A 12,821-nucleotide genomic window follows, 5' to 3' on the forward strand; every position below is an offset into this window, starting at 1 on the left:
TGTTTGTCAGTGTCGTCGGTCAACGTCTCACTGCCCCATAAACATGACCCCCCACCCACTTCATGGGGTTCCGCACAGTCGAATGAGCACAAGGACGTCGTGCTACGTCCAAGAGCGAGGTCATATCCAGCCTGAGCCGTCTCTGCAAGTCAGACGTGTGGATAGTTTGGGTCGTTTCAGCTGACGGTGCTAATGAAGAGATGGACGATGAAGAGTTGGGGACCGTTGGTTGACCACTTAGTGCATTGCTCAGGAAATGGTGAAGGAGCTGTCACTTATTGCTTCTCTGTGTTTCAAGGACCTGCCTGGTGGAGACAGTTGGACATCAGAGGTTCATGGGGCTCATCTTGTGTGCCATTGTGCCAACATTCATACAGGGTGCTTTGGTCTCCAGGGGGTGGCGTGAGAACCCAATACTGCATTTTTACTGCTTACTGGTGAGCATATCTGCCCATGTATCTTGTTTCTTCCCCCTTCCCCTGCCTGGTACCATTTCTCCTAGATCGCTCACATTCACGTTTCCCTGGGGGAAAAGCGCTGACTCAGCAGAAGACTATTTTCAGTGCCTGTCCTCGGTCCTCAAAGGACACCTGTCTCCCCCAAGTTTAGTCCAGAACAAATGGGGACGAGACCTGGACTCAGATCACACTCTCATTGCTCACCCGCAGTTGCGAAGCGGAGTTTCCGGAGCAACACGGATCATGGTCCAAGTTTCCTCAACCTGCGGAGACACTGTCCTTGTAGGGACGGACACCTGTGTACGTGCAGTCCGTTGGCTGTGTACGTTACGCCGTCCCTCTGACAGTGCGCTGGTAAGGAGCCCTGGGAAACGCAAGCTATTTCTGCCCCATTGGGGGTCACATTGAGGTTGCGCACTCACCCCCGACGCGCCTCTGGCTTTCCTACTGCGGCCGGATTGGTCTGAATTGCTGTTCTTCTTGCTGAAGAGAAACAGCAGGGGACCAACAAAGGTCCCTCTTGTCCTGGGTTTCGGGGCCGAGACCGAGGAAATCCCAGCGGGCTGCTTGCTTGAAGCAGAGCTTTGTGTTTCTTATCGTCCTTCGAGGCTGAGCTTGCAGAACCACCCGTGATTTCTGGACTCTGTCAGGAGTGGTTCTGCAGCTCCAATCCTCACATCTCGTCCTCGCTGGTGTCGCTGCATTATCGTTTACCTCTGGCCAACGCAGCTGGCATCGCTGTCTCGAAGCCCACTCAAATCTCAAACCTGGACATTTTCAGCCACTGCGGCTCTGCTGACAGGCAACAAATACAGCTCTTGTTGGAGGTATCAACATGAGTCCTCCTGCTCTGGACTGGAGGGAGGTACTGAACCAAAACATGCATCCATTCATCCACCCATCCATCCATCCACCAGCAGTTGCTTTCCTATCATCCATCCACCAGCTCATATCCATCCATCCATTCATCCATCCATGCAGTCTTTTCCTTCCATCCATCAATCCATCAATTCTTCCATCCATCCATTCATTCATCCCCACTTGTCCAGTGCAGGGTCCTGGTGGTCCAGAGTCTATCCCAAATGCAAAGGGTGTGAGACATGTTACATCCTAGCCAGGACACCAGTCTGTCACAGAGCAGTCACACACACTCATTCGCTCGCTCGGGTGCCCACACACACACTCACATTCTGGGCACTTTAGTGACAAACTGCACACTTCCTGCTGGTGGCAGAACGAGTTGTACTGGAGAGATGTTTAGAAGCAGAGTAATGGTAATAACAGTAAGTTGGCACAGTGACCAGAGCCTCTCAGCTCTCAGTGCTTCACCGATGTCCTACTCTTCATCTCCAGGGCTCCGGTGAGCTCAGCGTTTCACACTGAAGGTCACTTCTACACACGGTGTGGTGAAAGCTCCCGCTTCCTTGAAAGAGTTTAGTGTCTGGGTTTATGTGCCTGCTCACCTAGCGAAACGCCCAGTTAAACCATGTTGTGTCTCTCACTCAGACACACACACACACACCTCCGGCTCTGAGCAGGTCAAAAGATCTGAAGGGTGTGAGGTGTCAGCCTGCAAGAGAGGAATAGCATAGCGAGTCAGTCTCGTGGGTTTTCATGCTCTTTGAGATCTCCACTTGTGGAATTTGGCTAGCAGTTGCTCCTGGGGGTTGGGTGAACTGGAGGGAGGTGTGTGTGTGTGTGTGTGTGTGTGTGTCTGGGGTGGGGTGGGGTGGGGTGGGGTGGGATGCTCAGCAGATGTGTTCAGTAAACCCAGTAGACTCTCTGCTGGCTGCATATTTCAATCTCATATGAGCTGTTTGTTCGCCGCCAGGCCAAAGCCTCGTGTCTTCCATTAGCAGAGAAGAAACAGACTCTCGTGGAATCCGGAGAAGATCCTGTCCTCCTCATTACCATAGCCATTTCTCCCTGGAATAAAGTGGAGGGGGTAGTGGCGAGAGGATTACGTAGATTCCTCTGCTCTCTCATCGCCTGCCACCAAGAGCCCCAGGAAGGATGCTCGTAAGGCGCTGAGATGTGGCGCGTTGTCTCGCATTCTTCTCTTTTACTTCGGCCCCCTTTGAGTTTGGGCATGTTGGGCATGGCGACGGCCTGCTGGAGATGAACATTCCTACATTCCTTCATGCTGCGCCGCAAACGCATGGCAGGTTGTTTTAGTGCTGAAAGCGCCTCGGTTGGGTCCGCCTGGAAACAGGAAGTGTGCCTTGAGCTGCCTTGTGGACAGGTGGACCGCATGTGCAACTCAATTCTGTCGTCGAGAGCTGAAGTGTTGAGGTCCTGAGCCAAGCTCCTGGGGTGACGTTCTTTGGCGATGGTTTAATTTCAGGAGAGCCTCGGTTTGGAGGGTTTGAGACGTTTCGTTTTCTCACCGCGATGGTTAGTGAGGGCAGTGCGTTCGAGAGCAGCGCGTGGCTAGAGGTCCCCCCGTCCCCCCCGGGGGCTTAGGGTCTTTGAAGTTGTAGGTTATTGGGTGTTACCGCGTCACTCATTGTTCACTTGATGGGATAATCAGCACTGAGGTTCTTTTATGATTGATGAACATTTTCTCTCATTTGTCGATTTAAACACTTTTTCTTGCCGCTCACACTTGGCCGTTGAGTCCAGAAGTGCCACAGATGTGCAGCAGGAGGACGTTGGCTCCGTGCCCTCTCCATGTGGCCCAAATCACAGGAGTAAATCATCCCAGACACAGAGAGTGGACTTAGTCTCCCATTAAACCTGTGTGTTTTGAACATTAAATGCATAGTTCTTCAAGACCCTCGAAGAGTAAGTTAATGCACTTATGGTTAGTTAGGGTTGGGGGTTAGTTAGTTAGTTGGTTAGTTAGTGGTAATCCATAATAAGAATTAGAAGATTTAAGTGGTGAAACACAACATTGAAATGAATATTTTTGCGACTACTAATGTGTGTTTTTCCTGAGACGCATCCATCAGTCAAACTAATTGGTCACCAGGGAGGATTTTAGATATTATGTTGCACTGAAGCAGTTGAAGTCTGAAGGACAAAAGACAGAAGTGGTTCCCCTCATGCGCTGATCGTTTTCAGAGTCCACGTTGAGTCCCACTCTTTGTGGAAAGGACACATCAAGGGTGTCACAGAGCGAGTTGGAACAAACGGCGTAAGGCGTTTGACGTTCGCCAATGCGTTTCCCAACTCTTCAGTGTAACAAGAACTGAATGTGTGCGGAGGGCCCCCTTTTCACCATGATTTTACACCTTCAGCTCCACGATCTCTCTGCTCACTCGCTCTCCTGGCAGAAACGCTTGCTATGAAAGTAAAGAGTGCTGAAGATGAGGAGGAGGAGTGTGTGTGTGTGGAGGTTTCAAATTGTCATTTGAAACCTGCGGCTCTATTTGGATCCCTTTCCTGAGCGGTTCGCACACGGCGGGTCTGCGGTCAGTCCGCATCTCTGGCCACCTGTGACCGTGACGCAGCCGAGGGCACGGTGTTTACATGGAAACGACTGTTCGCCTAACACACTTTTACCGCAAACTTGCCAATGTCAAACGTCCTGCACTCCTGGGGGGGTCTCTCTGGGGACACTTTACCCAGAATTCCACATATCCTGTCCACCTCGACTCTCCACTTATGTTTTTGTTTATTTGACTGACGCTCTTCTCCAAAGTGGTGCACAGTGATTTACTCATTTATACAGCAGGGTGTTTTTTTACTGTATTAATTTAGGGTGTATACCTTGATCAAGGGTACTACAGAGGGCATGGGCTTGAAACCTGGCACCTTTGAGTGGAAGGTTGGTTCTTACACTTCCCACCTATTTGTGTTGTTGTCATACTGTTATGTTTACCTTGTCTCTGGTATTTGTACCGTGGTGCAGGTCCTGGCCTTCGTAGCTCCTTGTGCTGAACGAGTACAAGTGCAGAACGACGTGTTGAGAAACTTCTGGAAAATAAGACAGGGAAGAGTATTATAAAGAAAGAGCTGGTGCTTTGGAAGAGAGGACTGTTTATAGGTGGTGTCCTCTGGGACTTTGGCACGTTCCCTGTAGCGAGCGGTGGACCGTGGTGCACTGCGGTGCACCTTCCTCGCGTGCCACAGGGCGTTTCGGTGGTGGCGGCGTCCAGCTGGTGTCCATTATATTGCCGCGCAGCGGGGCCGGCACCTGGAACCGGGAAGAAGGAGAGGGATTACTCCTCATCTTGCTCTCATTCGCTCTTTGTCCTGGGCCTCGTGGGTCCGTGTGCGCTGTGTGCTGCTCCAAACCCCAGGGGCGCAGACGGGCACAGACAGGCTCAAGCGGGTGCTCCGCAGCCACCTGCTGCTTCCATTGGGATCGTTTCTTTGCCCTCCTGCCTGTCCTTCTAGGGAAGTAGCCTTGCAAAATAAACGTTGCCCCCCCAGACCGGTGTTTTCCGACACCTCCGCTGCGGTATCCTGCGCTCCTGTGGGCTCCTCTGGAATTGTGGGTAACAAAAGCTGTGACTTGCGAAGGAGCCTTTCAGCTCTGCGTGTCCAACCGCATGTGAAGTGTGACCAATTAGTGTGAGCGGGACACACAGACCATGTTGCTAAGGGAGCAGTCATGTGACAGGCGTGTTAATCCTGTGTGTGTGTGTGTGTGTGTGTGTGTGTCCAACACGGGATTACGTCATAAATAACATGGCACTTCTCTCTCTTAGCTTGGTGTTGAATGGTATCTGTGGGCTTGGTGGAGATGGAGCTGTTTGTCGCAGCCAGGTGCCCCCCTGGCTACGTATAAAAGATGCTTGTGTGTGTGGAGTGTAATGCTCCCAGGGCAGTGGTCTGTGGCAGTAACAGCATTCTGATGAGCTAATAGTTACCCAGTCAAGTGGCCCGAGAAGGATGACACCGAGCCCCCCCATCTCCCTCCAAACAACTGTGACCTTTGACGCCGAAGTGGAACGTGCCCCCCCCCCCATTAACCTCCCTCATGTGTGGAAGGTTGCCAGAATGTTGGAAGGCCATGTGTCCCGTAATTTACAGTTTTTCTTTTCACACAGCCGTGTCTATACCCTGCCCAACCCCCTTCCCCCCCCCAGACATGTTAGACTCCCCACAGACGGCAGTGGCTGCGCTGCTGTAAATCCGCCGCTTGAATGGCCTCATTGTGGAGGAAGCAGACAGCGGGAGTTAAAATCTCTGAAGCAGAATGTGAGCTGAGGGAGACCCTGGAAAGCGCTGCGCTCACACACACTCCTGCGCTTCTCGTGTGTGCAGTTAACTGTGTCGTAGCACCAGCAGGGGTCACAGCACTTGGAGGTGTCCCCTCAAACCCTCCCATCTTCTTCGTACCACAGAGGTGCCCGGAGAGAAGCGTTATGTGTCTGTCACTGTTCTGCACCAGCGCTGTGAGTAGGTGGGAGACGGTTAAGGGACTGAGTCTGTCTGCTGTGTTGGTCTTATTGGACCCCTGGAAAGTTGACCTGTGGGTAGCGAACCGGCTCGTCCGGCCAATTGTCCTCACCGAACCCGTGTAACGCCCGTCCCCAGGGGCCTGCAGGATACGGTGCACCGGACCCTCCGAGGTGCTGCGTCTCCTAGCCTGGGATGTAGAGTGGGGCTGTGGGGGTAGGGGGTGGTCGAGGGATAAATGTAACCTTGGACAGCTGCGTATGTTAAATTTCTCCTGTGATTATAAAGTCCTAGATGTCCAAAGTCCAGCCTCAGGTTTGTTTGTGTCTTCAGTACGATGTGCCATCGTTGCCCATCCTGATCAAAGACCCACTTGACAAATGAACCTGGACCCACTGAGTTACATGCGGGGTCGAGGGGGGTCACGTTTTCCAGGTCTGGATGTGAGACGCCATCCCGTTCCAAATGATGTGGCAACTGAAATGTGTCCTGAAGCCGAGCGCTGAGTTCGCCGAGAAATGAATGACGTGGGATGGGAAAGTGGAAAGTGGCGCAATAAAAATACACCCTTTACCGCGGTTCTCCTGAGTTGAGAGATCCGTCCGTCTGTCTGCTGTTCCTGGGTGTCAGTGATCAGTAATGCGTTGAGGAACGTTGCACTTGTTTTTGGGATGAATTGGTCAGCGATGGACATCGAAAAAGGAGACTGTGGAGACAAAGATTTTTCTTTTCATGCAGCGTGACGTTAATAAACTGTTTATGTAACTTTATATTCCTTAAAGCTGTATCCAAGACTTTTACAGAATATAGAGGGTGAATCAAGGGAAGACTTTATTACCTTTTTTTTTTTTTTTTATTGTGGGGTCATCTAAAAATGATTTTATAGGTATAAACAAAGCGGATATGAACACGCTTCCAGGCCCAGTGTGCTGTAAAAATGGTTTCCGTGACAACAGGATTACATCTACATTTATCTGACACTTTTCTCCAAAGCTATTTATAACTGTTTACCCGTTTATACAGCTGGGTAATTTTCCTGCAGCATTTCAGGGTAAGTGCCTACTCAAGGGTACTACAGCTGGAGGTGGGGTTCGAACTTGCAGCCTTCAGGTCCAAAGGCAGCTGCTCAAACCACGGCAGCACCAGCTGCCCCTGGATTACTTTCCCTCTCAGTGGCTCTGTAAGCTGACACACGCTTCACCCTCGTGTCGATATGACCTCATCCCAACAGCCGCCGTGTTTTTCCCTCCTTTTCTCAAAGAGCGTTTTTGTGAGCTGTCAGCTCTGGCAGCCTGCGGCGCTGCGGAGATGAGCGACAGCGTTTTTGGATGCCGTTGAGAGCGATCCGTCAGGCTTTGTGCCCCTCGATGATCCCGTCTGTCAGCAGCGTCGAGAGAGGAAGAAGGGGAGAGCCCCCAAACGCTGTCGAGCTCTGATTGCAATCAGGCTGCAGTACAAATCGATGCATCACGCTGGCCGGGGGGGGACTTGGCCGGCGTCGCCATGGCGACTGTGCAGTCACGTGGCCAGATGGCAGGGGAGCCGCCGCTGAATCGCTGAGCCAGTCGCTCCACCTGGGGGTTGTTTTCAAAATATGGGCATCTCTGGGGCTCATGATCTCCAGGGGCCACGTAAGTCAGAGGTCGGTGGAGCAAACCTGACGTTTCCTCCAGGAACCGATGTGTGCCGGAACCCACCAGGTGGTCCGGGGCCCTGCGCTGCCTTTCCCAGGGGGTCTAGCGGCCGTGTGACCTCATGGCCGAGGCACGTTGGGGTGCGGCCTGCCTGTCCCGGTGTTCACCAGGGTAAGAAGCACCACAAACGCAGCTAGTCACCTGACGTCTCCTGAGTGTGTTGCGTGCGTGTTCCACCTACTAGGAGGGGCATGGAGAGTGCAGGGGCTTTATCCCCAGGACCACCCCAGGGCTGGGAATCAAAGGGCCACCCTGTTTCCCCCTCCCGTGCTGTGGCTGTCAGGCTGCCCTCTCGAGGGGAGGTTAAGGTGTGTCACCCCCCCACCGCGCTCATTTTTCTCACTGGGGGGTGAGAGCTGCAGGCAATGGCTCTGATTGCCCTCAGGGGGGCGGTGACATTGCCGCTGTAGGCAGCATGTGTAGTTGTGGCGTCCCAATGTAAGGCGCTTCCTCCATAGCCCCAGGCAGGGTACCACTGGTACACATAGCCCCCCACGGGGCAGTAAAGGTGTAGTTTGGAAGTTGTGCAAATTGCTCTGCCCACAACCGTCTTTGCAGCCAATGATGCGAACCTCCTTGTGGGTTTTGGCCTCAGAGTTGAAATTGTAGCAACAAACAGTTGCCGCTTGCAGTCAGTCGTACATCTGCCGTTTTGTTGATTTTCGAGACGTGTCACAGTAACGGCGTACTTCTGAATGCACCTATTTGTAATTCTTTTTACCGCCTTTATTTCAACAGCACAGAGCGCCGCACATACGCTTTAATATGTCTTCAGTGTGTTCCCTAAGGTCAGTCAGTTTAACTGCTGCTCCACCTGGTGGCCCGGTGAGGAATTCCGTGTCAGTACGTGTGTGTGTGTGTGTGTGTGTGTGTGTGTGTGTGTGTGTGTGTGTGTGAGATGTGTTCCCCCCCACGCCTGAGGTGAGCTCTGTTACAGTAAGTATGATGTGGGCTCAGTCTGTACAAATACATCATCTGAAAAATATGTGGGAAATAGATTTTTTTTTAATTTTTTTTTTTTTTTTTTTATGTGCAAAGCAAAAGCCACCCGTTTTTGTCGTTTCCCGTTGCTGAAATGCAGGACGATGTTCCGAAGAAGAGCGTTGCGTAACGTCAGGAGTTTCGTGTCAGGCCAGCGATCACCGCGACGACAGAGACACCGTGTTCCTGGGCACTTCGGTGACTGGACGGTTTACCGGAACGGTCCTGGGACAGAGCGACCCGCCTTACCGGACGCACCCGGCTGGGTGCTGAAGGAACACAGAGTCGTGTGGTGCCCTTCTCTGTTTAGTTCGGCCGTGTTTGTTCCTGCGCCGCACGCCACTCGTTTCCCTTTAGAGAAGTCCCCGCTGCCAAGTGCGATCTGTGGCTGGGGTGGCATGTGACTCCCACGTGCTGGTGGAAAGTTTGCGGTGGGCGTGGGTCCCGTTCGCCTGGGTTCCCAGCGGTTCTGGGAAAACAAACACGGGGAAAAAATTACCTTTTTTTTTTTTTCTTTTTCTTTTTAAATAAAAAATGTAAGTTATTATGTAATATGACACAAACCATCGGCTTGATGGTGTGATGCAGCGCATTCAGTGAGGAAATGTTTGTGTGGTCGCTGTCATTTGTTACGAAGAACAGGGAATGCGACCGTGTGTAGAACGGAGCGAATGGAAGGACTGGGTCAGTGGTGAAGGTTAGGATGAGTGGTTGGAGTTAGGGGTTTAGGTTGGGGTGAGCGGTTAGGAGCGAACAGAATGCAGTGAACAGAAGGACCAGCTCTTTGACCGCTGGGTGTGGATGAGCTCCCTGGGGGCCTCTGCTGTGGTCTCCAGGACTGGTACTTCTTGAGTTACTTTCCGGCCGTTAAAACGGAAACGCTGCAGGATACGAACAAACGAACGGATGGACGAACAAAGGGGCGGAAAGTGCGGTCACCCTCCGGTTACGAAGGCGCACTTTGACTTTCTGCGACGCTCTGTGGTTATCTCACGATGATCGATGATGATCCGTCAGCTGGGGCCCTGGGTCCTCGTGTCTAGCAGCCGTTAAACTTTGGTTTGCAGGTCTCTTTCAGGTAGTTTGTATTTAGAACGGTGGCGCTGAGAAGAAAAGAAGATTATAAATTGAGGGAGAAAAAGAAAACAGTAGTGCAGTGTGGAAACATACCGTAGTGCTGCACTCTGCTTATGTTCTTATTCTCTATTAATGATACTTTTTGGACAAACAATGTGGCAGCTGGCAGTGTAGTAGTTCACACTGCTGCCTTTGGACACACAGGTTGCAGATTCGAATCCCACCTCCAGCTGTAGCACCTTTCAGTGAGGTACTTACCTTAAAGTGCTCCAGTAAAATTACCGCACTGTATAAGTGGGTAACTGACTGTAAATGGAACCCCATCGAGAGTCAAGGACCACCTGTGTTGTTTTTATAGCAGGCAGGACGTAGTGGCTAAATATCTGGAACCTTGAGTAAAATCGGTCAGTTGTCCCTTGATGAATTGAAGGACGTGGTAAATCATGCGTGCAAAATAGTGTAACTGATGTGCTGCTCTTATCTTGTAGTTTCCTCTCATTTATACACATGGGTTGTTTTTAAGGGAGTAATTCAAGGTATGAAGGCAAGTGCCCGTCAGGGAATGGATCCAGTGATGGGCGCTCATTCAGAACGCCGCATGCAAACCGATCCCAGCGGTGCGCTCTCTCCGCAGCACCGACCCGACCGGACGCTAGGGGACTGTGCTCTAGGGGACCGATTGAGTGCCAGAACGCTGCACCACCCGGCGTGAATTGTGAAGACCAGCAGGTTGTTTTTCTTCTCTCAGATCCCACTGAAGCCGCGTTCGGAACACAACCCGAAGCGGTGGGGGCAGCAGATGGGGAGATGGGGGGTGGGGGGTGGACTCTTTTGTTCTCCCTCAGCTTTGGCTCTTTGACCAGGTTTCGTCAGTGTCTTATGGCATGAGTCGACCACTCCCCACGCTGCGGTTCACAAGCGGTCCTTCCTCCTCCCACGGTCGACCACAGCGTGTAACAACTCACCGGCCTCGACTACAGAACCACGTAATGGCGCACAGCAGTGTTGGCTCGGCGTTGTGTTTGTTAGGCCACAGTGTTTATTTCACATTTAATGTTCTGTTTACAGTAAACGTTGTAAAGAGCTCGTCCCTCGCCCGAGGTTGTGTGCACTCTGTCCGTGTTTCGTTTTGAGAGCAGTGTTCACAAAGCTGCGGTTCTCCATCTTGGACGGCTCTGCACCACATGCAGGACACGCTCTGTGTGTGTGTGTGTGTGTGTGTGTGTGTGTGTGTGTGTGTGTGGGGAAATGGTCCTGTCCTGAATGGCTCCGCTGTCCACAGTGTGTCTTTACCTCTTATGTTTCTGGGAAGTTCACAAGGTGGAGTGCGTTCCTGTTGACCGTGCGTCACCGAGCTCTTGATCATCTCTCTGTTTATTTGTGGTCGAAGTCGGGGAGCAGAAGGGGATGACAGACGAGGGTCGGGTCGCCTCTCAGCTGCGGTCCAGATGAGGTCACGTCTCACGGGGTCACGCAACCTTCGTTAGGTTTCCCGTCGCAACCCGACCGAACTCGTGTGGGCAGTGGGAGGTCTGACCCTGGCGGTCGGCCCCGCTGAGTCTCGCTCTCGTCGCTCTCCCTCGGCGCAGGATCCCGGAGCAAGGACATGCACCGTAGGTCCCAGTACTCCATAAAAACTTAATTTGTATTTTTCCCCCAATTATGCACATAAAAAAATCGCATTGGGTTTCAACGTGTAATAAAAGCGCCTCGCTGACATTCTCCTTTTCCCACACGGATCCAAAAGAGCCTTTTTAGAGCCTTAGCCATCAACCAGATGTTTCTAAATATTTATCTCAGGCGTTTGAATCTCTCAAGCACATGTTTGATATCAGAGGGATTTTTTTCGTCTATTTTACATCATTTGTCATTTATTTACTTTGCCGATGCTTCCATGCAGAGTCTTTTACCTCCTGCTGAGGTTTTCTCTGGTGATGGATTAATGAACATGTTTGAGTCCTTTAGGGGCTGGGGTCTCTGTATCACTGTGTGTGTGTGTGTGTGTGTGTGTGTGTATGTGTGTGCGCGTGTGTGTGTGCGCGCACGCTGTTAACACGCTGACGCTGAAGGAGACAGGTGTCAAATGAGGATGCTCTCGTCAGGCCCCGCCCACATTGTCCGACAGACGGAGACGAAAGGAACGTCGCGCGTTGTCCTCACCTGGAGGACACCGCGGTCGCCTGGTCCACCGGACACGGTCCCGGTCGTGTTCTTGCACTGCTTTGACAGAAAGGCGCCTGTAGTCTGTTTCAGCTCACACTTTATCCCCAGTGTGATGTCACTGCTTGATGAGCACTACTTGGCCACTGGTGAAAGCAGCAGTTTCACCATGTTTTCCATTGAGACCCCCCTGCATCCCAGGCCAGCGTCCTGCATCTTTGAGGCACTGCGCTTATACCATGTGTCCCAGCGAGCTCTTGACATGAACGCTTCCAGATGGTTTGCGCTTCCCGGGATGTTTTCTCGTACCACGTGGAGCGCAACGACGCAACGTTCCAGCAGGACTGCGGTTCTCTGGCGACCACCTGCGGTTTGTGCCTGGATGCCGGGGACCGTTCCTGGAGACTGTCAGTGATGAGCGTCAGGGCCAGGTCGGCTCGTGGAGATTAGCGCTCGGAGGGACGGATGCTGCTAGTTGTCGAGAGCAACCAGTACCGCGGTATGGGTCTCGCTCTTAGTTTCCATCGGTCCACTTTGCTCTCCGTTTAACTTCCTTCCACGAGTTCTTTAATGCATTGACACAGTGGTGCCTCCCATTGCATTGTGGGTACATGGTCTTACATTTAATGTAGTCCTTCATTGGAGCCTTTTCTGATTTTTACCCATTTATACAGCATGGTAATTTGTACTGAATCAGTCCAGGGTCACTACCTCTATGAAGGGTGCTGCATCCAGAGGTGGGATTGGAACCTGGGTTCCCTTAATGGGAGGCAGTGGCTCTAACCACTATGCCCCCTGCTGCTGCTCTTGGGTGTTGCTGTCTCTCACAGCTCCTCTCTCTCTCTTTCTCTCCTCCAGCATCAACAACAAGCTGCAGCAACCGGAGGCGGCAGCTGGGGTACTTGAGTACGCCATGAAGCACTTCGGAGAGCTGGTGAGGGTGCTCCGCCTCAGCGCACACACACGCCCATCTCCCTTACTGTGTGATACATTCACGAGGCGTGTTGCCTGGAGCAGTCAGGAAGTGATCATGATGCAGGCTGCAATGGCGGCCCTCCCCACTTGACCTTACTCGACCCCACCGGGGCCCTTCCCTCCCATC

General features: G+C 52.2%; 1 protein-coding gene across 4 annotated transcripts in view; it reads left to right on the top strand.

Moving 5' to 3' along the window:
- The window catches only part of mtor (mechanistic target of rapamycin kinase), an 84,053-nt gene that overhangs the window by 36,962 nt on the left and 34,270 nt on the right, over positions 1-12,821 (top strand). For all 4 annotated transcript variants that reach the window (XM_029249920.1, XM_029249917.1, XM_029249918.1 and 1 more), the window contains exon 29: positions 12,578-12,653. In XM_029249920.1, coding sequence (XP_029105753.1) covers positions 12,578-12,653 — 76 coding nt within the window. The remainder of the gene's footprint in view (positions 1-12,577; positions 12,654-12,821) is intronic.

This window comes from Scleropages formosus, chromosome 2 (assembly GCF_900964775.1).
Source record: "Scleropages formosus chromosome 2, fSclFor1.1, whole genome shotgun sequence".
In the NCBI taxonomy this organism is placed as follows: domain Eukaryota; kingdom Metazoa; phylum Chordata; class Actinopteri; order Osteoglossiformes; family Osteoglossidae; genus Scleropages; species Scleropages formosus.